The sequence below is a fragment of the Gorilla gorilla genome, chromosome 21 (genome assembly GCF_029281585.2).
Source record: "Gorilla gorilla gorilla isolate KB3781 chromosome 21, NHGRI_mGorGor1-v2.1_pri, whole genome shotgun sequence".
Lineage (NCBI taxonomy): Eukaryota > Metazoa > Chordata > Mammalia > Primates > Hominidae > Gorilla > Gorilla gorilla.
The window spans coordinates 68,656,069-68,682,593 of NC_073245.2; the positions used below are offsets into that span (position 1 = coordinate 68,656,069).

General features: G+C 42.9%; 2 protein-coding genes across 8 annotated transcripts in view; both read left to right on the plus strand.

Annotated features, from left to right (window-relative positions):
- Positions 1-13: 13 nt before the first annotated feature.
- Positions 14-14,039, plus strand: CSTF1 (cleavage stimulation factor subunit 1). 3 transcript variants are annotated; one of them, XM_019017245.4, is made up of 6 exons: positions 14-229; positions 3,233-3,433; positions 4,906-5,183; positions 5,343-5,540; positions 6,667-7,057; positions 11,172-14,039. In XM_019017245.4, exons 2-6 carry the CDS (start codon positions 3,265-3,267, stop codon positions 11,429-11,431), a joined length of 1,296 nt encoding a protein of 431 aa, XP_018872790.1. In that variant the 5' UTR covers positions 14-229; positions 3,233-3,264; the 3' UTR covers positions 11,432-14,039. The 3 variants fall into 3 exon arrangements, with proteins under 3 accessions (XP_018872790.1, XP_018872788.1, XP_018872791.1); XM_019017243.4 differs by having other exon boundaries at positions 220-404; XM_019017246.4 differs by lacking the exon at positions 14-229 and adding an exon at positions 281-505.
- A 5,542-nt stretch (positions 14,040-19,581) lies between these two features.
- Positions 19,582-26,525, plus strand: part of CASS4 (Cas scaffold protein family member 4) — a 52,348-nt gene continuing 45,404 nt past the window's right edge. For 2 of the 5 annotated variants that reach the window (XM_063702352.1, XM_055372888.2), the window contains exon 1: positions 19,891-20,168. In XM_063702352.1, coding sequence (XP_063558422.1) covers positions 20,133-20,168 — 36 coding nt within the window. In that variant the 5' untranslated portion in view covers positions 19,891-20,132. The other 3 variants (XM_004062404.5, XM_055372889.2, XR_008674520.2) reach the window with 3 other exon arrangements.

Sequence of the window (26,525 nt, forward strand, 5' to 3'; positions counted from 1 at the left end):
AAACCCGACGCCTTGAGTCGCGTTTAAGGGCGCACACCGCGCGCAGGCGCACTTGCTCCCTAAGACCCCGGAAGTGGTGGAGCCAACGGCCAGCCAGACCCGTGGCAGTCCCAGCCGCAGGGTGCTCTCTGCGGTCGGCCATTTATCGGTGAGGCAACAGCCCCTTGACGTCAAGCTTGACGCATTGGAGATAAAGTCCGAGGAGGTGAACTAACCTTTGAACGTGCCAGTAAGTAAGATGGCGAGAAAAGCAAGAGGGAGGGGGACCGATCGATAGCGCAGCGGTCGGCTTGGCGCCCTTTCAGCGTGCGCAGTGAACGTGCGCTCGGAGCGGTAGATTGGGCAGGATTCGCGCCTCCATTTTTCCGGGAGAGAGCGGGATACCGAGAGAACCGGACCAGCTGGTACTGGGGACGGGGAGAGTAGCTGGTGCGGTCGGCTGGGGCGTTTAGAGAAAACCACAGAAACGACTGGGGCGAGACTGGAAGAGTCGAGAGTTAGCAAGGTGGCATGCGCCTCTACTTTGTGTTTCCTAAGTTGCCCGGCTTGGCCTGCACCCCCGTCCTCTTCTCGAAGGGCCTCGCTTCCATTCCCACCCAGTCCTTAGTTCGCCTCTGCATCCAGATGGTCGCGGCGCATATAGTGAGGGGGCGTCTGTGTTCTAGCCTTTCCGACTGCGATGTATCCGGTCCTGGATCGGGTTCTTGTCCTCGTGTGCTCACCTGCAAACTGGGGATAATTAGGCTTCTGTTTACCTGGCGAGTGAACGTTCTGTGGGAGTTGAGAAGTTAGGGCTGGGCCACTTAAAAAATATATATATATATATACACACACACACAAAATATATATACACACACACATATACACACGTGTGTGTGTGTGTGTGTATGTACACCCGGGATGTGCTCAGAAGTGAAGAGACCGGATAGAACAGTGGTGTAGGGGAGCCAAAAATGGCTTCCCTCCATCCTTCCAGGTACCTTATTAGGACTAAGAGTTAAATTGACATAAGACGAATTAACAGATTACTGCAGGGTAAACAGGATGTGCATGTAAAGCATTGAGCTGGCATACGGAAATTATTCGAGTCATATTAAACCAACGTTAGCAGTAGAATCTCTCATCAACTTTTCTTTGCCAGGCTACCCACTTGTGATTTTCATTCTTTATTGGTACTTAAGAATATCCCATTTTTTTCGGGTAACTGAACATTGTCCATGGGAGAAAAACGATATTTAATTACGTACAGGAATCCCACAAAATACGAGACGAAGAAGTTGAAGTCAGATGATTAAAGCCTACATGGCATCCTGAGCTACTGAAAGGAATGAATAGAGGATTGGGGGCGGGGGGCGGGGGGCGGGGAGCAGCTCTAACACAAGTTATGGGACGGTGAACGGAGGAAATGTATGGTGAATCAAGTTTGTTATGCAGACAGAATAGGTGATCTTCTGGGTGGTGTGAGCCTCTAATCTCTCATGTGATCCGAGTTAATCTTCCCTGGTTTATAAGGATTTGTGACAATTGAGGTATTTTTGGAGGGTCAGACTTTAGGCAGGTAAGGAAAGCACAGGGAAAGCCTCTTCCCGCCTGCTGTTCTCCAGGTGCCCTCAGTTCAAGGTAATCAGCCCGCCAAAGCATCTTGTTTTGGGCTGGCGTTTCCTGAACTCCTTCAGTGGTTAAGCTCAGGGATCTGGAGTTGGCAATTCTGGTGGTGTGCTTTAACCTTGGACAAGTAACTCAGCCACTTTTTACCTTGAGTAGGTGTCCTGACCTCCTTGAACCCATTTCATCATCTTTATTTGTGTCCCAGGATTTTCTACTCAAGCATAGACCTACTATGTTCATGTACTACTTCATATACTTGAATACATTGAATGATTTTATTCAGTGAACTGATGCTTCCAAAGTACTTAGCATGACGGTATCTGGCATGCAGGAAGTGCTTAATGTTATTGGTTATTATTAACACCATCAGTGTCATACAGTGTGTAAGAAATCAGGCTCTGGGCCAGGCGCAGTGGCTCGCGCCCGTAATCCCAGCACTTTGGGAGGCGGAGGCAGGCAGATCACCTGAGGTCAGGAGTTTCGAGACCAGCCTGGCCAATATGGTGAAACCCCATCTCTACTAAAAATACAAAAATTAGCCTGGTGTGGTGGCGGGCGCCTGTAGTCTTAGCTACTTGGGAGGCTGAGACAGGAGAACAGCTTGAACCCAGGAGGCGGAGGTTGCAGTGAGCCGAGATCGCGCCACTGCCCTCCAGCCTGGGCAACAGAGCGAGACTCCGTGTCAAAAAGAAAAAAGAAATCAGGCTCTGAGGTCACTTTTATTCTTTATTGCTGTCCCCAGACACCTGTAGCCTTTTAATCTTGGTCCGAACATACACATACATAAAGGCATTGATTTTTGGTAAGCAAATTATCATGTTCAACAGTTTAAGTTCTTTTTTGAATAAGCCAGAAACCATTTACAGTTTTTTGTCTCCTAAGACTGAAGGAAAACTTAGACACTTGTAAGTCAGTGCATGCACAATCCTTCCAGATTTTTACTGTTTTTTTTTTTTTTTTTCATTTTTATTGTTTTGACCTTGATTGGCAATATTTTATTGGGCAGCTCACCTTTGAGCCTTTCTAACACATTTAACTCGGTTGAGTTTTTGTAGTACAGTTGCTTTTTTTTGCTTCATATTTTGATTTACTGTCTAATTAGATTATATAATTACAGTAACAAGCTCAGTTGCCTTAAAACAGGTTTTGAGAATGAACATAAAAGATTAGTAAACATACAGCTCAGCTAGTGGAACCAGCAGTCTAGGTCTTGACAAAATAGCAGCTATCTTGCATATTGCAGGTACCAGTCAATGTTTAATTAACAGAAGAAATGGAAGATTCTGGGATAGCAATAAAGAACAAAAATCATAGGTAGCTAGTTTGGTGGAGAAGAAAAGTTGGTGAGAGATTGTACCGTAAACATTGGCTAACATGACTTGAACAATTTCTGTATGCCAGGCACTGTGCTCAGGGCTTTATATGCACCACCGTGTTTAACTTCCAGTAACTTAACAGCTGAAGAACCTCAGGCTTAGAGAAATGAGGTCACTGACCAAAGATAATGCAGCTAGTAGAGATGGGATTTGAGTCCTGCAAGATTAAGTCTGACCAAAGAGTCCTATGTTGCTTCTGTGATTTACTAGAGCCTGTACCCTTCACCGTCCATTTTCCGTTTTTGCAGCTGGCAGGGAAACTGTCTTCCTTTTCTCCAAGATGTACAGAACCAAAGTGGGCTTGAAGGACCGCCAGCAGCTCTACAAGCTGATCATTAGCCAGCTGCTATATGACGGCTACATCAGCATCGCCAATGGCCTCATCAATGAAATCAAGCCTCAGTCTGTGTGTGCACCCTCGGAGCAGCTCCTGCATCTCATCAAACTCGGTAGATTGTGAACACAAATCCATACGTCTCATGGCAAGGTTTTAGATGTTTTCATATGGCAGAATTTTTCAAGATTATTCTTGTTTTGTTTCAGTACCTAGTATGAGCCAGGTACTTCAGTTAAGTAGTTCAGCGTGAGTTCAGGAAGTAGCTCAGTAAGTAAGGGGTAAGCAAAGTTCAGATTATGAAGACCTTAAGCTGGTTCTGGCCTGAGGGTCTTTGTACACGTTATCTGGAACACTCTGTCAGACATATTACTGACTGCCTTCAGATTTTACATCAAATGTCATCTGAGTTCTCTTAACCCCTCCTAAAATAATCCAACCCTTTCGTGCATTTTCTGGTTACCCTGCCATAGCGATCCCATTTTTTATAACAGTTGTTTTGAAATTTCCTTTATCATTTGGGCTGTTTCCCATAGGATCCTTACCTCCACACTTCCCACCTACTGCTGCCCCCTTGTCAAAAAAGACTACAAGTTGAGTAAGGATCAGGACCTTGTATTATTCAGCATGGAGCCTACCTGGCTAATAATAGAAAGCACTCAATAAAATATTGAATTACCAAACATGTTAATACCGTTTGACTTGGCAGTGCCAATTGTGAGCATTTCTCCTGGGGAAATAAAATGGACAAACTGCAATGCCAACAACATGGAATTAGCTGTAAATTTTTAAATATCCATAAAAGTGAATACTATAACATAATTATATAGATGAATATTGATTAGCCAAGGTACACTTTTGTTCTGCTTGATTAAGTGAACAAGTGAGTCACAACATGTTACACAGCATTGCTCTATTACTGTTTTGAAAAATGAAACAGCCGTGCATGGGGAAGGATCCCTAAGAATTTATACCAATACGTTAACAGTTATTATCTCTGGGTGGTAAAATTCAAGGTCGTTTTTATTTTCTTGTTCATCCATAGTGTTAATTTTTCCTCTACTAATCAACATATTATTTGATTTGTCAAGTTATTTATAAATTTTAAATGCATATTCTTGATAAACCAGTTTTTTTAAAATAACAACTTTATTTCAAAAACATTTCACTAGCATTCATGTTAACAATGTAGCTAACTTAACGAGCATCAGAGCTGCTAATATATCTCAACCCTAAAAATATTAAAATTCGGAATGGAAAAAAATGGATAATTTAACTACAGAACTGCTATTTTTTGAGTTTCTGTAGTTGTAGATAAAGTAGTAAACTCTGGAGGCAAGAACCTGGGGAATTGACTTTGTCTATTGGAGCCTAACCTTCCAGCAACCCACGTGGCCTCACAGCGTGGTGAACTTTGAATAGCATGGGCAAAATACACAGTTTTGTAAAGTATTAGGTGTCACGCGACTCCAAGAAATAGGAAGTTGACACTGGTGAGCATCTTTCCAGTTTGGATCTAGAATTTTATCTTGGCCTTTTTAAAAAAAACACTTGTTTTGTTACACCCTTAATTTTGATTTCTTTCAGGAATGGAAAATGATGACACCGCAGTTCAGTATGCAATTGGTCGTTCAGATACTGTTGCCCCTGGCACAGGGATTGACCTGGAATTTGATGCAGATGTTCAGACTATGTCCCCAGAGGCTTCTGAGTACGAAACATGCTATGTCACGTCACATAAAGGACCATGCCGTGTAGCTACCTATAGTAGAGATGGACAGTTAATAGCTACTGGGTCTGCTGATGCTTCGATAAAGATACTTGATACAGAGAGGATGTTGGCCAAAAGTGCCATGCCAATAGAGGTAAAAATTCCAGTCACATACTTATTGATTGCCTTCTGTTTTTCATTTTTGGAAAAATGAGAGTATGGTTGAAACCAGCTTTAGTTTGCTACAGTGGTGGATTGTGCACTTGGATTCAGACACATTCTGTGCCTTGAGCATCTCTTCTTGTTGGTCTAGGTCATGATGAATGAGACCGCACAACAAAATATGGAAAACCACCCAGTGATTCGAACTCTTTATGACCATGTGGATGAAGTCACGTGCCTCGCTTTCCACCCAACAGAACAGATCCTGGCTTCTGGTTCAAGGGATTATACTCTTAAATTATTTGATTATTCCAAACCATCAGCAAAAAGAGCCTTCAAATACATTCAGGTAGGAATCTTTAGAAAGGAGCTTTACACTTTTTCTTAAATACAATGAGCTATTGTACAACTATTCTCTTTTTAAAAGTAGTCTCAGTGATTATCCTGTAAGATGCGTACAGACCAGGATGCATGCCCGATGGCACATGGATCAGATTTTGTTGGCACATAGATCACATGCTATCATGTACCTGCTCCCTCTGGCTGGTCAGAGTTTATAATCTGACCCTTTGGAGGGTTTGGAATCCATATCACTCTCTAAAGGTTGTAGATCCCTGTTATAAACAAAACATGACCAGCTTCACTAATATATAACTTAGAGGAATAAATAAAAAATTTCATTTGAAAGTATTAAGTATTTCCTGGCAAGGTGACATTCGGTACCCTATTTTGAATATGCGTTGCAGAAATACTAATGTTTTAGTTGTGGCTTCTGTCTGTTTGGTAATTAAACTAGGCTGGTTGCAGTGGCTCATGTCTGTAATCCCAGCACTTTGAGAAGCCAAAGTGGGAGGATCACTTGAGCCCAGAAGTTTATGGTCAGCCTGAGCAATGTAGTGAGACCTCATCTCTACAAAAAATTCTTTTAATCAGCTGGGCATGGTGGCACGCGCTGATAGTCCCAGCTACTCAGGAGGCGGAGGCAAGGATGATCATTTGAGTCCAGGAGGTTGAGCCTGCAGTGAGCTGTGACCATGCCGCTGCACTCCAGCCTGGGCGACAGAGCAAGACCCTGTCTGAAAAAAATAATAATAAACTTAATTTTTCACTCAATATTTGCAGCCCTAGAGCAAATTAAAGAAGCTCTTATGTACAGGTTGTACTTCAGTTAACCATGCATGAATGTGTCATTGTCTGATAATACTCCATCCTTAGTTTACTCAGTGTTCATTTGTAAATAATGAAGCTCACTTCTGTAGTTTTTGGAATAATATAACCAGTAAATATTTAGTTTTGGAAATCTATTCAAAAAATACTTTCATATGTTCCAGAAAGCACTTTTTTTCTTATGATACCTGTGTAATATCTAATAATTGTTTTATAGATTCTTTTCATCAGCCAGATATTTTCCACATTTCCTCTGGATTTAATTGTTCACCAGTTGGTCACTTGTGTTAATGTCTCTGTCCCAACAGGAAGCTGAAATGTTACGTTCCATCTCTTTTCATCCTTCTGGAGACTTTATACTTGTCGGAACTCAGCATCCTACTCTTCGCCTTTATGATATCAACACCTTTCAATGTTTTGTCTCTTGCAATCCTCAAGATCAACACACCGATGCTATATGTTCCGTTAATTACAATTCTAGTGCCAATATGTACGTAACTGGAAGCAAGGACGGCTGCATCAAATTATGGGATGGTGTTTCAAATCGATGCATCACGACTTTTGAGAAAGCACATGACGGTGCTGAAGTTTGTTCTGCCATTTTTTCCAAAAATTCTAAATACATTCTCTCAAGTGGAAAAGACTCTGTAGCTAAACTTTGGGAAATATCAACGGGACGAACACTGGTCAGATACACGGGTATGTGAGAAGTTGATGTTACTTAACATTTCTGTAGTGTTTACACTTTCCAGAACTCTCTTTTACGACCTCACAATAGAGCAACACAATATCTATGCATTGAGCAAGGCAGATGTTACCCTTTCTTAGATAAGAGGAAACCAAGACTTACAGGTTAAGTCATTTAGCCAAGGCTACACGACTTGGAAATAGAACTGTGCTTTCTTTGCTCTTCTAAGCACCTCACACTGTGGACTAGGGCTGGACTCCATGCAAGTAACATTTGAGAACCTGGTGATCCATCTGTAGACTGGCCTGCCCTCTTCCCACAGAAATGTGAAAGCAATCCAGAGAAAAGTTTCCAATAGTAGATCTCAGTATTATTAATATATGCGTTCACGAAAGAATGGCTGAGAGGGAAGATCTTACCCCATTCCTAAGAGAGCAGAGCTAGCCCGCAAAGGAAACCACATTAATTCTGAATGCAGATATAAAGTAGGCTCAGCAGACAGAAAAAAATTGCATCCATTGAATTCTCATTTATCTGTGTTGGTCTCATTGGTAACAGTAGTGCCTGTGGAGTCTTTTTATAATGAAATCTATTTAAATTTATCCTATCACTAGTGGGGCCCAAGTCTGGTTATTTGATAATGAATGTTAAAACACTTTTTTCTGTTCCTTGTAGCAGCAAAGACTGTTGTTTGGTAGAAAACCTCCAGAAAATTTCTGATTGTTTCTTCCATTGTGAGATATGTTTGTATCATACACTAAAATTGGCATGAGCATAACTCAAAAAAAATCACAAGAAAACAGTATTGGAAGGGACTGGACTGTTTAAGTTTGCATTGAAGAGTCAGTGACATCTGACCCACTAGGGGGCAGCATAACTTGCCTTAGATTTGTCTCATAGTAGCCAAAGTTCCCTTCCCCAGCCATCTTTCTGGCTTCTGGTACCACTAGCAAATCTTAGGAAGAGCCATTTTTATCATAATTCTTGGTGACTTCATTGAAACACTTGTATAAAGTTGTTCTGAAAAGTATTTATTATAAAGAACTACTTTATAATAGTTGTGTTTGTTGCAAAAAGAAGATACAAAAGTGATCAGGGTAAATGTGAAAGTACTCCCCCTATAGAAGTTATAACTGTTTTAAGGAGTGTGCTGTATCTGGACAGATACACACCAGCCTACTGACAAGAGCTTATATATTTGCTCTAGGAATGTTTTGGGTGTTTTATAATAGTATGAGGTTGATTGGCTTGTTTTAGTGGGGAATAGCAGTGTGGTTTTTCAAAAATGTGATTATGCTGAATTTATGCACAGATTCCCCTTTTCCTTTTTTCTCATTTCACAGGTCAAGCCCCTGTCATGTCAGCATGTTAAGATTTCTGTTCCCAGTTTTAATAATTAGTTAGAATTTGGGCCCGGCGCGGTGGCTCACACCTGTAATCCCAGCACTTTGGGAGGCTGAGGTGGGCAGATCACAAGGTCAGGAGTTCGAGACCAGCCTGGCCAATATGGTGAAACCCCATCTCTACGAAAAATACAAAAATTAGCTGGGCTTGGTGGCCAGCGCCTGTAGTCCCAGCTACTCGGGAGGCTGAGGCAGGAGAATAGCTTGAACCTGGGAGGCGGAGGTTGCAGTGAGCCGAGATTGCGCTGCTGTACTCCAGCCTGGGCGACAGAGTAAGATTCCGTCTCAAAAAATGATAATAATAATAATTAGTTAGAATTCAGAGGGTTTTTGAAATGATGAAAAGGGAAAAACTATCAAAACTTTAGAAATTGGGATGCAAAAAATTAAAAACAATATAAATAACATACAGGACTGGGGGAAAATAGTTATAGCATACATACAGATGTTAGACATTGAGTTAACATCCTTAATCTATAAAGAGAACTCAAATCGGAAAAAGATGAGTCCAAACTCGAGAAAAAAGGAGCCAAAGGACGGGGCTGCAGAAGAGAAAAATGGTCAGGAAATGTAAGAAAAGGTGGCCAGCCTTGCTGCAGACCCAAGAAATGAATATGGGGACCTGGTTTTGTTAATCAGATTTCAGGAGTCTTAAAGATTTATATTATCTACTATTGATAGAGATTTGGGGAAATCATATTTTGTTGGTCAGAGTCAGCTGGTAAAATACTTCAGCACAGTTTGGTGTCATATCATAATTTTAAATACACGCTTTTTGACCCACTATATCTACTCTTAGAAATTCAACCTAAAGAGGTAATTGGACAGACATGCACATGCCCATAAAAGGATGTGTTTCCCAACATCATTTGGAGTGGCTGAAAGTTAGAAACAGCATAGATGTCCAATAAGAAGCACTGAGGAAATCTGTTACGCATCCATGGACAACATACACCTTTAAAAATAAGTATGCATGCTAACATGGGCTGAGCACTCGCACTCCAGAGCCTCCTGTGCCTTCTCTTATTCTTAATCCTCACAGCCTTATGGGGTAGGTTCTGTAACTATTCCATGGAACAGATGAGAAAATTAAGGCTGAGGGATGTTAAGTAATTTGCCCAGGGTCACATTAGTGTTGAACCCACATCTGACCACACAGACTTTGTGTTTTTATCCACTAAGCTGTATTCTGTCTTTACAGATCTGCACTACATATGCTTGAATATTAATAGTATATGACAAATGCTCTGACTTAAAGAAGTTACAAATGAAGCCAGGGGCTGTGGCTCACACCTGTAATCCCAGCACTTTGGGAGGCCAAGGTGGGCAGATCATCTGAGGTCAGGAGTTTGAGACCAGCCTGGCCAACATGGTGAAACCCCATCTCTACTAAAAATACAAAAATTAGTTGAGTGTGGTGGCACATGCCTGTAATCCCAGCTACTCAGGAGGCTGAGGCAAGAGAATCTCTTGAACCCGGGAGGCAGAGGTTGCAGTGAGCCGAGATCACACCATTGCACTCCAGCCTGGGCAACAGAGTAAGACTCTATCTCAAAAAAAAAAAAAAAGAGAGAATTTACAAGTGAGCACATAACACTTAGATATTTTGAAAGAGTATTCACCAAAGTATTGACTGTTACCTCTGATGGGTGCAATTATCAGGCAGTTTTTATTTTCCTTTTTATACTTTATTTGGTACTTTTAAACATAAAATATGTAATTTATAGTCATAAAAAGGCTTCCTTTTGGAAAGTAGATATTCATATATTTTGTCTCAGTAATTCTGTTTCTAGGAATTTACTCCTAAGGAAATAAAGCTTTCTGACAAAGGATGTTCATTACAACATTACTTATAATTGATAGAAACTAAATGTCAGGAAGTAAAAGAATTGTTAAATAGGCTGGGCATGGTGGCTCACACCTGTAATCCCAGCACTTTGGGAGGCCGAAGCAGGTGGATCACAAGGTCAGGAGATAAAGACCATCCTGGCCAACCTGGTGAAACCCTGTCTCTACTAAAAATACAAAAATTGGCTGGGTGTGGTGGCGTGCGCCTGTAGTCCCAGCTACTTGGGAGGCTGAGGCGGGAGAATCGCTTGAACGCAGGAGGCGGAGGTTGCAGTGAGCCGAGATCACGCCACTGCACTCCAGCCTGGCGACAGAGTGAGACTCTGTCTAAAAAAAAAAAAAAATAGATGACACACAAAAGAATTGTTAAATAAGTAATGGGGCTTCTAAACATGAGGCACTTTGCATCTAGTAAAAAACATGGAAAAATGTACTCACCATAAAGTTGGTTAAAACTATAATAGAAAAATATAGTGGCACCAATTTTATATGTATTTTTAAAATGTGTTTTTTTATGCCTCGAAGTACATTAGGACAGTAACAGTATTGCTTCAGGTGATCTGGTGATCTCCCTTTTTTTTTTTTTTTTTTTCCTGATGCAGTCTTGCTCTTGCTCTGTTGCCTGTTGCCCAGACTGGTCTTGAACTTGTGAGCTCAAGCAGCCCTCCTTCCTCAGCCTCCCAAAGTACTGGGATTACAGACGTGAGCCACTGTGCCTGGTTTGATTTTCTTTTTTGTACTTTTTTAGAGTTTCTGAAAGTGTACCAGGTGTATCACTGCAACAGGTTTAAAATGCTTTTACATTGAATGCTAGAACGTTCTGAGGGTCTAAGATGTGGACTTAGAAAGCTATCCCTCTTGCTCTCTGTGGCAGGCGCGGGTTTAAGTGGACGCCAGGTGCACCGGACACAGGCTGTGTTTAACCACACCGAGGACTATGTGTTGCTGCCCGACGAGAGGACCATCAGTCTTTGCTGCTGGGACTCGAGGACAGCCGAGCGGAGAAACCTGCTGTCGTTGGGGCACAACAATATTGTACGCTGCATAGTGCACTCCCCCACCAACCCCGGGTTCATGACGTGCAGCGATGACTTCAGAGCGCGGTTTTGGTACCGGAGATCGACCACCGACTGAGCCACCCTCTCCGTAGGGTTCCTTCTCTAGGACTGTACCCTCCTCCCCGACGTCCTGTCTCAGCTGCAGTCGTAAGTCCGTGCACCATCCTTGACAGTTTTGCTGCCACCTCTGTCCACATTCTTCTTGGATTTGTATAAAAGAATCTTTTTTTACCTTGATGTAGAATCATGGTGGAAAAAGTTGGAAACACAGATCTGTGCAGTTCTACATTCACTGATTATTACAGTGTGATTTTCATCGGTTTTGTAAGTACAGGACTTGCCGTTTCTTTTGATCTCTTGATTGAAGGAGGATAGGGCATTAAAGTGCTTTTGACATGAGGAATTTTCATTTGGTTCTTTTGTCAACTTTCTTGCTTATTCTGCTAAACCCTCTGTGTATTTCCTTTCCAGATATATTTGAACAGATAAGTAGGCATGCAGCTCTGAGACTCCAGAGTTTTATGCCATTATCAAAAGCATTTTCGAGAATCCCTCAATTCTATCCTGAAATGACGTTATTCTGATAATAAAGCTCAGATCTGCAACTTTATTGTTATATATTTTTCACTTCTGTAAAATTAATGGCCAGTTTTTCCTGACAATTTATAGGAACAGTATCTTTCAACATACTCCCTACATTATCCTTCAATATCTGCAATACTTGTCTTTAGTAACTGTATTTCTGGTAAGATTATGATTTCATGAGAAACAATTGAAAATATATCCGATCTAATTAAATTAGGTCAGCCTGCTGTTGCTCTCAGGTGTTGCCTGTCTTCACGAATGATTCGTATCGATTGACCTCTTTCTTAGGTGGTTTTAAATCTTCAGTTCTCAGCATGAACTAACTTCTCATCATGGAGGCACATAGTAACTGCATTCTCAGAAGATTTATGCAGTTAACCAATTGATACAAGTTTTCTTTTTCTTGAATTTTTTTTTTTTTTAATTGAGGCAGAGTCTTGCTCTGTCGCCCAGGTTGGAGTGCAGTGGCGTGATCTCAGCTCACTGCAAGCTCCGCCTCCTGGTTTCACACCATTTTCCTGCCTCAGCCTCCCAAGTAGCTGGGACTACAGGCACCCGCCACCACACCCGGCTAATTTTTTTTTTTTTTTTTTGTATTTTTAGTAGAGCCGGGGTTTCACCATGTTAGCCAGGATGATCTCTATCTCCTGACCTCGTGATCCGCCCGCCTCAGCCTCCCAAAGTGTTGGGATTACAGGCGTGAGCCACCACGCCCAGCCTTCCTGAAGCTTTTTAGAACATGACAGTACTTCTCTGGATTCAGCACTAGCAGAGTCAGAGAACTCTGAACTCCCCTTGTACAAACATAAACTTTGCTTTATATTTATCCCAAAAAACAAATACCTTATGATCTGCATAGGAGTACCTAGAAATATAATCTGGGATCATTTGATAAAAATAGTAAATAGATTGAAGTAAAAGTCATTGCTTTATATTATAGGAAGTTTTGTTTTGTTTTGTTTGTTTTGTTTTTGAGACGGAGTTTCGCTTTTGTCCCCCAGGCTGTAGTGCAATGGCGCGATCTCGGCTCACTGCAACCTCCGCCACCTGGGTTCAAACGATTCTCCTGCCTCAGGCTCCCGAGTAACTAGGATTACAGGCGTGCGCCACCATGCCCGGCTAATTTTGTATTTTTTTTAGTAGAGACGGGGTTTCTCCATGTTGGTCAGGCTGGTCTCGACCTCCCAACCTCAGGTAATCCACCCGCCTCAGCCTCCCAAAGTGCTAGGATTACAGGTGTGAGCCACCACGCGCGGCCCCATCATAGGAAGTTACTGAAGTTATTGCGTAAACATTCTGCTTCAGTCATCCTTGAGGATCATTTTAACTCCTTGATCTGTAAAATTGTCTTAAGCATCTTAACATGTTACATCACAGGGTTTTAGCTCAGATTTCCAAAGAGCCATATTTTTTGGTGCATAGTGAGTGTAAATTTCCAGTTGTACTTTGCATTCTGATTCTTTGATATTTGAACTTGGCCATCTGTGGGTGCTACTCTCGTAAGACTAAAAGGCACCTACTAAATACGAACAAGGATAACCAGTTCTACCAAAAACATTACCAACCAAACCTCCCCTGTTCTTTTTTCAAACTTTCCTTTTGCTTTCAACCTATTAAACTGTAAAGGAGAGATTTAATGTTTCCCTATTACTCTGCTTTGACTCACATACTAAAATGACCACATGGCACTCCATTGAATCTTTTCAGTTGTTCACGAATTAAAATAATGCCTATGTTTTACAGTTTTTCGAGTAGTCTCAGCAATGGATCTGTAGTTTCAGGAGCTGTATTTAAAAGATCAAGATACTTTTATGTGTTTCAGAAGTAGCTGTTTTTTTCATTTTTTGTAGGTTTGTTTGTTTGTTTGGTTGGTTTTTGGTTTTTTTTGCTTTTTAAAGGTCACAATGTTGTGAGCCTGGTGTAAATGCCAGGAATATTATATGGACTTAGTATCTGCATCTCGTTAATTGTACCACACAACACTCTGCCATTCAAATAATGAATAATATCTGGTCAGGATACGAACTTATACCCTCTGTGTTTTGCTTTTTTTTTTTAAGATACGTGATTTCTGAAATAAACTTTGTATACAATGATAAGCTAGTTTATTTTTTTTGGAACTTACTTTGAACATTTCCCACATTTGAACATCGATTCTCAAACAGCAGTTATGACTTTGGTACTGTTCACACTTTCTTTAGTGCTTTGTTCTAGAAGTCAGGTTTTTATAGCTGGATCACCTTTAGCTCTTTATCTTTGCTCCTCTGCTCTCTATGAATTTTTCTTTTTTTGAAACAAATTCTCACCCTGCCGCCCAGGCTGGAGTGCAATGGCGCGATCTCGGTTCACTGCAACCTCCGCCTCCCAGGTTCAAGCGATTCTCCTGCCTTAGCCCCCTGAGTAGCTGGGATTACAGGCGCGTGCCACCATGCCTGGCTAATTTTTTCTATCTTTAGGAGAGACAGGGTTTCGCCATGTTGGCCAGGCTGGTCTTGAACTCCTGACCTTCTGATCTGCCCGCCTTGGCCTCCCAAAGTGCTGGGATTACAGACGTGAGCCACCGTGCCCGGCCGCTCTCTGTGAAGTTAAAGAACTTGAGTATAATTCAGTTTTTTGGCTTATTCAGAGAACGCTATCTTTGCTTACACTTTGGTTTTCCTTAGGAAGAGCAATGTGAGAGAGTCCAGTCTCAGCTCTGTTACTGACTTGGTAAGTAATAGGGCAAGTCATTTTTCTGGGATACAGCTTCCTTTTCTGTGATTAAAGGGCTTAATGAAAAAAATCTCCAGCATGCACTTCAACCTGTAAAGCTCTTTGTTTTCATGCCTGATGATACAAACAGACTTCAGGGAGGGAGGAAGCCATTGTTCCTAAGCGGGAGACATCTGTTTCTAAAAAGGTAGCAAACCAGATATTTCCAGAGCCCTTTCAATTCAAACCTGGATAGAACGTTTTTTTAATCTCTAATAGTTAGCTGAGACAGCAAGAAAGAAGGAATTCCTGAGGGGCAGAACAAAGCACAAATCCAGAGGATTCGCAGTGCTGGAGCACTGAGTAGGTCAGTTCCTGTAACCTACTCATCTCTGAGCAGAAGTCGAAGCTCTGAGTCTTCATGGAGGAGGAACTTTGGTCAAGACCCAGAAAGCCTGGAACCCCAAAGGTGCCCCCTTCAGTAAAAGGATGAACTTGACAAAAACCTGCCTCAGAGAAAGACGAGAAATCTGCCTGCTTGGTGCTGGCTCAGGGGTTTTCGGAGAGAGGGTGTCTGGTGTTGGCACAAGGGAGGGTCTCCTGAGAATTCGGTCCACGCGCTGTTCCTCATGCAGGTTTGGAACAATTTACGCTACCTGTACTGCTCAGAGAAAATCAAATGGGGATCTTAAAGCAGTCTCCAACTGATGGTGGCCACAAGTATCTGGCAGAGGCCAGCACGAATTTTCTGTGCAAGAACACGTCTTAACCCCAGTCCTCCCTCTATCCCGGATAAACCTCTGAGGATCATGAACTCAGTCAGGTACGTGAGGAAACAAGCCACCCTGATAAGAATCAGCAAAAATAACATAATCAGACTTGCAAGGACCTAGTGGAATTACCAGACACAGATTAAATTCAGAGAACTAAAACAGTAACTAAAATGGGACCAAGGGGCCGGGCATGGTGGCTCACGCCTGGAATTCCACACTTTGGAAGGCCGAGGCGGTGAGATGGCTTGAGGTCAGGAGTTCGAGACCAGCCTGAGCAATAGGGCAAAACCTCATCTCTACCAAAAATACAAAAATATTAGCCGGGTGTAGTGGCGCACACCTGTAGTCCCAGCTACTCAGGAAGCTGAGGCATGAGAATCGCTTGAGCCAGGGAGACGGAGGTTGCAGTGAGCCAGGATCAAGCCACTGCACTGCAGCTTGGGCAACAGAGCGAGCCTCTGTATCAAAATAAAATGGGACCAAGGATTAAAAAACTTGCACAAGGCCAGGCGCCGTGGCTCACACCTGTAATCTCAGCACTTTGGGAGGCTGAGACCGGCGGATCACGTGAGGCCAGGAGTTCAAGACCAGCCTGACCAACATGGAGAAACCCCATCTCTACTAAAAATACAAAAACATTAGCCGGGTGTGGTGGCACATGCCTGTAATCCCAGCTACTCAGGAGGCTGAGGCAGGAGCATCGCTTGAACCCGGGAGGCAGAGGTTGCAATGAGCCGAGATCGCACCATTGCACTTCAGCCTGGGCAACAAGAGCGAGACTCCATCTAAAAACAAACAAAAAAAAAACTTGCACAAGGGACTGGGCAGGTTTGAATTAAAGAATAAAACTTGTGGAAAACCATCCTGTTGGAATGTTTCTCTAGCTTTCATCGTGAATTGCTTTGGCCTTTCCCTGGAGCTCTTAACTGTTGGCCTTCCTGCTCCCTGACTGGATATTTGACTCTATGAAGCCTCTTTCACAGGCGTCTTTTGGCCAAGCGACTCCTCGCCACTCTGTCTGCTCCCCAGTAACGACCGCTTGCCTGGGGCATCATTTTCTCTCTGGCTTTTTCTTGCTCTCCTGCTGGCATTCAGCCTTTCCCTCCAGCTTCCTGTCCCCACTCTGTCCCCAGAGCATTTCCTTTGCATCCTTATTTTCAATTCTTGCCCTAATTCCTTTTCCCTCCCAACCTGGGGATCAAAACTTGGGTGATAAAACTAATCACTAATAACTAGAGTGGCTGCAGATTCCCCAGCCCTCCCAGTATTATCCCTGCACCAGAATATTTGGTGAATTTGTGGGCAATTCATGAAATTCTTTTTTTCTTTAAGACAGTCTCACTCTGTCGCCCAGGCTGGAGTGCAGTGGTGCGATCCACTCACTGCAGCCTCCACCTCCCGGGTTCAAATGATTCTTGTGCCTCAGCCTCCCAAGTAGCTGGGATTATAGGCATGCACCACCACGCTCGGCTAATTTTTGTATTTTTTGTAGAGACGGGGCTTCGCCATGTTAGCCAGGCCTGGCCTCAAGTGATCTGCCTGCCTCAGCCTCCCGAAGTTCTGGGATTACAGACCTGAGCTATCTTGCCCAGCCAATTCACGAAATTCTGCTTTGATCAAAAGAGCTATTTTTATGAATAATCTTCATGAGATTACAGCCTGAAACTTCCCGCCAAGCCTTTAATATTTTGAACATTGTAAGTCTGGTGTTCAGCTGTCCTTTATAATTCAAATGTTGAGTGCCCAGTGTTTCACTACTACCAGTCAGGGAGCTTGATATTCACATGAAAACAACATAAAAGCATACAGAAAAACATGCAAAAGCAATTTTCCTCCCTACGCATGTATAAGGCACTATAGAAGTGAATTGGTCGGACTCACTTGTCTCAGAAAAGAAAATTTAGTCCAAACTACTGTTCTTGATAGCACGTTTGCCAAGAGCATTAAGATTACCTCACTAGAGTCCTTCTGACGTAGTTCCCTTGAACTCCAGCTGTTTCAGCCTTCAGACAACCGGATATTATGCAAGCACCCAGTTTCCTAGAATAATAGTTCTTGCAATGTTTGTCCACATTAAAGGCTCATTTGCCTTAAAATACCAATGGATTGCAGCAAAATGTCTAAGGCGGTTTCTCACACCTTTCATTCAGAAAAACCGTAGAGGGCTCAAATAACAGACCGAGAGGTCAAGTTCCTTATTCACAAAATATCAAACTAGGTATCTATGTAGGAGCTAGTTGATATAATTTCAGGGCCAAAGCCTATTACTTTTGTGTCTTACTTTTATTTTCTAGTTGATGTTGTTTTCCCTAGAAAAAACAACATGCAAATTATAGCATTCTGATCTGTATTATGAGCTTAAGGGCAGGCTCTTCAGTATAGGGAAGAATCACTGCCGGGAGTTTGCCAAGTTGATGGAAACCATCTGAAGTTGAGTTACTATGGAGTCTTTTCTAAGAGACTTGAATTCAGATTCTGGGTCTGTTAGTTTACTATGTGACCTTGGGCAAGTTTATCCATCCTTCCTTTTTATTACAGAGAATTTCAGACATAAAAGTCAACAATACAGCAGAAACAGTGGTTTCCAGGGGCTGGGGGAAGAACAAGTAACTGCTAATGGGGTAAATGTCCAGGAATTGAAAGAGGATTACTTTTTGAAATGGTGGTTGCACAACTGAATGTACTAAAAACCACTGAATTGTATACTTCAAAAAGGTGCATTGGCCAGGTGCGGTGGCTCACACCTATAATCCCAGCACTTTGGGAGGCTAAGGCAGGTGAATGACGAGATCAGGAGATCAAGACCATCCTGGCCAACATGGTGAAACCCTGTCTCTACTAAAATACAAAAAAATTAGCCAGGCATGGTGGCACGCACCTATAATCCCAGCTACTTGGGAGGCTGAGGCAGGAGAATCTCTTGAAACCTGGAGGCGGAGGTTGCAGTGAGCCGAGATTACACCACTGCACTCCAGCCTGGTGACAGAGCAAGACTCCGTCTCAAAAAAAATAAATAAATAAAGGTGAATTTTATGGTACCTGAATTATATCTTAATATAATATTAATATATTAATTATTATAAATATAATTTATATCTTAATATCTCTATGGATCTCCTCCTTGAACCAAACTGTTCATTCCGTGGGGTCATTGTTCCCTCCGTGTTATCTGCTATCGCCTGCAGCATGCCAATTACTTGGCCCTGGAAGTTAATTTCTAACAATGATAACATTTAAAAATGTGGACTGTCTCGGCCAGAAATCAGTCAGCTACTTCAATGGGTAAATACATCCTGGTGCCCAGACTTGTAGGGACGACACATGGGACAACCAGAGGACAAGACGCTAAGTGCTATCTGTTGAATTTGCCTCAGAGGCGTGGTAAAAGAAAAGAAATTTAAAAATAAAAAATAAAAAAATGCTGTCTGACAAGAAGATAGTGGTGAGCGGAGACACAGCTGGTTGGGGATGGAACTTGAGCCTGGCTTGGAAGAATGGGCACCAATTTTGTCTAAATAAAAATGCAGGCCGGGGCCAGGCGTTGTGGCTCACGCCTGTAATCCCAGCATTTTGAGAGGCTGAGGTGGGTGGATCACTTGAGGTCAGGAGTTTGAGACCAGCCTGGCCAACATGGTGAAGTCCTGTCTCTACTGAAAATACAAAAATTAGCCAGGCGTGGTGGCGGGTGCCTGTAATCCCAGCTGCTCTGGAGGCTGAGGCAGGAGAATCACTTGCACCCGGGAGGTGGAGGTTGCAATGAGCCGAGATTGCGCCACTGCGCTCCCGCCTGAGTGACAGAGAAAGACTCCGTCTCAAAAAAAAAAAAAAAATGCAGACTTATTTTGCACAGTGTCTGCTATGCTGTAGGTCCTCTCTAGAGATTGGATCTGAATTTAGGAAAAGTAAAAAGAGTTGGCAAGTGATGATAAACTGCATGAGCTAGCAGGGGTTTCAAGTACAGCACACACGATAAGTTTATTTGATTTAAGAGAGAGAATACAGGTGTGGGGCTCAGCATAGCCCTCAGTGCAGAGCCAGTACCCAGAAGATGTTATTCATTAGGTACCGCGAGCAAAGACCAGGAGGTGAGCATGGGGTTCCGAGCAGGGAGAATGCACAACTGACAGGGTGGGTAGAGTGGAGACTGTGTCCTTTAAGGCAGCCTGCTTGACTGCTTTTATCCTGGCTGTCATAAGGCAAGTTTTAGGGAGCAGGAAGGAAGAAATGCTGACCGCTATCAGAAATTTGGCCTAGTGGCCTCTCATCAGGGAAATGAGCTTGGTCTGTTCGGTGGGAGTTGTTCCACAGAGTTCAAAGGACAAGAATGCTGTGTGTTCATACACTGAGCTCTTCAAAGTAGGAACTTCGCCCTATAAAGCAGAAGAGTGGTGTTTTTTTTCTTCTTCTTCTTCTTTTGTGGTTTCACATAGCAAATGAGTGACAGTCTCTACCTACAGACAAAGTGAGACGTCAGGCATTGAGGCGTGAGTGTGGCTTGTATTTCTGGTCCTCCCCTTCTTCACTGCTTTCATTTTACTCTTATCGTGCTTTCCAGAAAGTTTGCCTGCTGGGAGAGTCTTTTTGATCGTTTCCCATGTGTTGTCAGATAGCTCCATAGAATTCAGTTTCTGAGAACCAGCCAGAAGCATGCAGTGACATTGCACAATCTGCCTCTGAAGCTGGAGATACTAGCTGCAGAGCTCAGGGGAGCTGCTCCACATCACCGACATGAAGGGAACAGGCATCATGGACTGTGCGCCCAAGGTGAGTGATGTGGGGCTGTTTGAATGGGCTCTGGCGGGGAGCAAGCTGTGATGATTAAGGGTGTTGACCAGCTTTAGTTGTGACTTTCTAATAAAGGTTGAATACCAGTGACGTGTGAGTTGGAGATGGGAAAGTTTAACATAAGTTTAAGTGTGGGAAATAGATGTGTTGTAAAGCTCCTTACCAGTTTGCATCCAAGATGGGTGAAAATGACTTTGTAGTAGAAATCAGCTTACTTGGTTGACAGCGCCGTCCATCATTTTGTGTCCAGCAAACTCCTGAAGCAAGATGCGAGTCTGCCTCAGCCCCTGCTAATTCCTTCTTTCTCTGGACCCCAAAGACACTCAGTGCCACTCTAACTGTCCTATTTGGTTTCTGTGCTCACCTCCCAACAGCAGAGCCCAGACCCTTGCCTGCAGCCTCCCGTGCTGAGCCCACAGTGGGCACTTACATGTTATTTTCATGTTAACTTGTGCATTATGTGAGCAAAGCTGGAGCTTTCAGACAGACTTCATGCCTGTCATTAATCAAAAAAGATTCACTATTTTAGAAAGGTGAAAGAAGCCAGGCATGGTGATACATACCTGTACTCCAGCTACTGGAGAGGCTGAGGTGAGAAGATTAATTCAGCCCAGAAGTTTGAGTCCAGCCTGGGCAACATAGCGAGACCCCATCTTAAAAAAAAAAGAAAAGAAAAGAAAAGTTAAAATGGCTACCATATTAAAAAAAATTTACCCAGACATAAAGAAAGTGAAGCTCAAGGCTGTGTTTTCATCTTGCTATGCCCTTTTTAAATTTTAAGTAGAACAGGAAAAAAGAAATGAAACAAGCAGTAAATGGGGAGCTTGCTTATAAAAATCAATGCTTATTTTTCATTATAATAAAAGTGACTAGTGTGGCTGTCTGCGGTGGCTCACACCTGTAATCCCAGCACTTTGGGAGGCCAAGACAGATGGATCACTTGAGGCCAGGAGTTTGAGACCAGCCTGATCAACATGAAAAAACCCCATCTCTACCAAAAATACAACAATTAGCTGAGCATGGTGGCACATGCCCGTGATCCCAGCTGCTCGGGAGGCTGAGGCACAAGAATCGCTTGAGCCTGGGAGGCAGAGGTTGCAGTGAGCTGAGATTATACCACTGCATTCCGGCCTGGGTGACAGAGCAAGACTCTGTCTCAAAAAAAGAAAAAAGAAAAAAATTTTAAAAGTCACTAGTGGAATTTGTGACTGAGTAACCCATGACAGTCTCTCTTGTATAGATTATATGTAAATATCTTAGCTACCCTAGAATTTTGTCCCCAACTACTTACTTTGAAAAATTTCAAACCATCAGAAAAATATGGGGGGCATGGGGGTTATTCAGTAAATCCCTGCATATCCTTCACCTAGATCATTGGTTTCTGGCACTTTGTCATATTTGTGTGCATTTATTTGTGTATATTTAGACACTGGAACACACTTCGTTTTTATTGTTGTTGTTAAACTCTTTGAAAATAAATGGCCAATACAATGACGCTCCACCCCTAAACTTCATTATGTGTCTCCTAAGAACAAGGACATTCATCTACAGAACGTAGAAGAATATCTACATATCATCATACCCAAGAACATTTCACATTTATTTAATAATGCCATTCTACTATTCAGTCTAATTCACGTTGATTTAATAATGCCATTCTACTATTCAGTCCACATTCACATTTTCCAAAATTATCCTTTTTAGCTTTTCTGGCTGTTGTCGTTTGTGTGTGTGTTTGTCTTTCTGATCCAGGTGGTGTTTGTCAATTCTCAGTTCTTGATCTAGAACAATCTACTACCTTTTTCTCTTTCATAACATTGACCTTTTTTCTAAACAGCCTAGATTTTTTATGATTTAGACTTCTTTTTATGTACTGCTTATTCTGCCTAAATAATTTATGTAGCACTTTACAATTGGGTGGGGTTTTGTTATTTAAAGAAAATATTTTTAGCAATGGGGGTATCACTCTGTTGTCCAAGCTGGACTCAAATTCCTGAACTCAGGTGATTCTTCTGCCTCAGCCTCCCAAGTACAGGATTACAGGTGCACACCACTGAGCCCCACTGCAATTTGTAAATAACATGCATGTTTGCATAGAACATATAATTGATATTCCCAGCATCCCCATGAAATTCTGCTATTAATATTATACAGATAGGCCAGGAGCGGTGGCTCATGCATGTAATCCCACCACTTTCAGAGGCTGAAGCGTGTGGATCACCTGAGGTCAGGGGATTAGCCTGGCCAAAATGGTGAAACCCCATCTCTAGTAAAAATACAAAAAAATTAGCTGGGCATAGTGGTGCACGTCTGTATTCCCAGCTACTCAGGAGGCTGAGGCAGGAGAATTGCTTGATATATATATATATATATATATATAGTAGCCAACCCTTACCAATTGTCTACATGTGAGGCCCTGTGCTGAGTGCTCTACTTGCATTTTCTCACTATTACATCCTCACAACATCCTCATGAAGCAGAGGTATTATTCCCCTGTCACAGACAAGGAAACGATGCCTCGCTGACTTGCCCAAGGCCATACAGCTAGTAGGTGGCAATGCCAGGAATCAACCCCAGGCAGACTAAGCTCAGAGCTCCATTCTTAGCTCATTATATTCTCTCCCTTGTACCAGGGATTGGCAAACTCTTCATAAAGAGTCAGATAGTATTTTATGCTTTGCAGGCCAAATACAATCTCTGTTGCATATGGTTGTTTGTTTATGCAGTCCTTAAGATATGTACAGTCATTCTTCACTTATGGGTCATCCATCTAGATTTGGTCCACAGGCCCTTGTGTAGCAGCCTATGTCATCTCAGTTTACGTAGGCTACCCCCACCCACCCACGCAGTACCAGGAAACACCCAAGTTGTCGACACCTAGTTCAGAGGCATCCTCAGTTAACTGTTTCTTGGGCGTCCCTACAGAAACTATCAATGCATCTATAAGATACATGTTTTAAGGTTTTACACAAATAGGAGCTATAAGTAAAGAGCTGTTGAGCTTCTTGCCTTTAGCAACTACCAGTACCTACTGGTGTTCAGTTCATATTAGTGCAGTTGATCCATCTCATTAATCTTAATGCCTACATTGTTGCTCAATTGCTTTATAAATGGTAGCACAATGCTTCAAGGGGTCATGTCATGTCAGTGGTCCTTAGCTTTGGGGCATTCGCCTTTAAAACAACCCTGCCTTTCATTCAGGGCCACCGCAGATAGCCTTTCAGACCCTGAAGTTCGCCTTTGTACATCGTATGGTAAACAGGGACTGTTCTCGCAAGCTGTTCCTAATTCTACCTGCTGGCCAGTAGCTCCGTTGCCAGTAGAGCTGCTTTCACCTTTGTGCATGGCAGATTTTGTGTAATATCCAGACTGATTTATTCTATTTTTTAAAAATTGTTTTATAGAACAAGGCGAAATTTTTTTAAAACACGTGATATTAGTGATAGGAAACACTGGCCTCAAAGGTGGTAAATTTAACACCTCATTGATTGGTTTGTTGAACTCTAGCCAGCTAGTCAACTCCATTCAAGAAATACTAGAAATTTAGTTTTCGTGGGTTTTTTTGAGGTGGAGTTTCACTCTGTCGTCCAGGCTGGAGTGCAGTGGCATGATCTTGGCTCACTGCAACCTCCACCTCCCAGGTTCAAGCAATTCTCCTGCCTCAGCCTCCCAAGTAGCTGGGATTACAGGCACGTGCCACCATGCTCAGCTAATTTCTGTATTTTTAGTAGAGACAGGGTTTCACCATATTAGCCAGGCTGGTCTCGAACTCCTGACCTCAAGTTATCTGCCTGTCTCAGCCTCCCAAAGTGCTGGGATTACAGGTGTGAGCCACTGCGCCCAGCCAGAAATTTAGTTCTAAAAGAACTAAAATTGTCTAAAAGACAAGGAGGATAAGTGGGCTTATACGTAAGTTCTTATTTTGGATTTTTGGTAGTTTCAAGATGTCTTAGTTATGAAAATAGAGTCTGCAATGTACTTTAGTGATTCAGTCCTGTTTGCTGTAAATTCTGTTTACTTCCGTGTGTGTGTGTGTGTGTGTGTGTATGCACACATGCCATTACAGGTAATATTGAAATTAGCATCTTCATACACAGCCCTTTTTTTCCCCAATAACATGATTTTCTCACTGGAGTGAATGTCCAGGAATTGAAAGAGGATTTTACTGAATGAAATAAGCTTTGGCACTTATCTTCCATCATTTGCTGAGAATTTCTGATATTTGATTCTATTTTAAACCTACTTTCCCCAGTATTTTCTCTACAGTCTGTACTTTCTTTTATAAAGACAGCTATGTGCTCATTCAGTTTTCTGAAGGCATTTTTCAAGCAAGCATCTTTACTATGTTACTGAAGAGTGGATGGTGCAATATTTATACTGTAAGAACATTTAAATGTGATTATCTTTCACATTTTAAATTCAGCCTCAATTAAAGAGCAAATCTTTTTTGTCTCTCTCCCATCTCAACTCTGAGTGGCATGGTTTTGGACCCACTCAAGAAAGATCAAGGTAAAGACGTAGAATTTTTTTAAAAATCTTCCACATTCTCAAGGTTGGTTTAAACACGACAAAATGTGTTGGCTTGGAAGTGTCTGCCACTTGCTGGGACTTGGCTTGCTTCAGTGCTTCTGGGCAAGAAAGCCTGGTGAGGCTTCGTTTGTGAGTGGAGAGCAGTTTTAGGTTCTCTTTGTACCTTTAGCAGCTCTGAGGTGGTGAGCAAGACATTTCAAACTCAGTCTGTTGAAGGGCAAATGGGATTGTGTGCAGAAAGCTGACCTGGCCCTTCAGGGCCCATTAGATCCCACTCCCAGCAGCTCTCCTGCCTCAGTTCCTTCCCCTTCTCCCCTGCTGTTCCCCGCCTTGGATTCTCCTCTCTCTAGCAAGCATCGCCTCACCCAGAGGCCTCTCTGGACCACGCTGTGCAAATCACTTCCCCCCTACACAGGCCCACCGCCAACACTCTCATCTATCTTACCTTCACTTATTAAGATCTGAAATTATCTCTTTGTTTGTTCCTCTGTCTTCCTCCCTGGGAACGAAACTCCATGAGGGACAGACCTGGGCTTTCTTACTCAGTGCTGCATCTCCGGTGCCTACAGCAGTGCCTGCACAAAGTAGGTGCTCAATACATGCTTTGTGGTAGTGTGTGAACGAATGGGAGCTTACAGGGAGTGCAGGTGGAGCCCTGGCTGCAGCCCCGCTGTGAGGACAGGAACAGCACTACTTTCTAGTCAGCAGGTGTTTGGCAATGGAGGTCATTCCTGACTCTCAGCTCTCTAACCCCTACCTGGCGTCAGCCTAAGCCGCCACTCAGCCTGTTCTCTTGACAGTTGTCCCCCTCCTTGTCTGTGGTCAGATGTTGCCTTAGATGCAAGCTGTTGCTATTGAAATCAAGGTCACAAAGACCTGTAGCCTCCCTCCAGCATTTCCCAGCAACTTCCTCCCTTCATCTATTCCACAAGGCAAAACAGCCCAGACACAACACCCAACTCGAAAACACAGCTCACCATCCATGGCTCAGCCATTCACCCAAATGCATAGTTATTGGGCTCTGGGGGTTCAGGGTGATCAAGACAGAGCTGACATTCCAATGGAGTGAGCATGGCAGTGAGTAAATAGACCCATGGTTTCAGGTGGTGAGAACTGCCAGAAAGAGGAGAAAACAGGGGGATCTGATGGAGGCGATGGATGGAAAAGGCCACTCTGAACACCCAAGAAATGGGTAAAGCTTTCCAGGAAGAGGGAACAGCAGATGCCAAGGGCCTGCAGTGGGAAGGCATTCAGCATAGTACAGGGCCCCTATAGAGACCGTGGGGTCAAAGAAGAGTAAACCAAGAGAGAGAGGGGTCAGAAGTGAGATCTGAGGTGTAAGCAGGATAACATAGGGCCTGGTCGGCAGTGTAAGAGCTTTGAAGCCATTCTAATTGCAAAGGAAACCACCAGCCCACTTAAAGTGGAGATGACATGATCTAATTTATGTTTTCTAGATCACTCAGGCTGCTGTGCAACAGATGGGCTGTAAGTAGGAAAGAGCAAAAGCTGGTAAACGTGGAGACTTCAGTGTAGGTGGCTTCATTTTCCACTGGGGTGGTACCCTGCTCTTCTCCATGGACACGAAGGAGAATCGTGTACTCTGTCTTTAAAAAAGTAGAACTTTTGATGTTTGAGACTGCTGGTCGCCGTGTGGGGTGGGGAGTGGTTGTGAGCAGAAAAAATAGTAAATCAAGGAGTAGATAGCTTCTATTTATGTGTGTTACATTTGATTCAGGAACACAATGTACCTTTCATTCCATCGACAAATATTGAATGCCTGCTGCACGCCAGGCACTGTTCTAA

Coding starts and splice junctions, on each gene's coding strand:
- CSTF1 (XM_019017245.4), top strand. CDS start 3,265: ATGTACAGAACCAAAGTGGGCTTGAAGGACCGCCAGCAGCTCTACAAG. Junction 3,434..4,905: donor CCTGCATCTCATCAAACTCG/GTAGATTGTGAA, acceptor GATTTCTTTCAG/GAATGGAAAATGATGACACC. Junction 5,184..5,342: donor AAAGTGCCATGCCAATAGAG/GTAAAAATTCCA, acceptor TTGTTGGTCTAG/GTCATGATGAATGAGACCGC.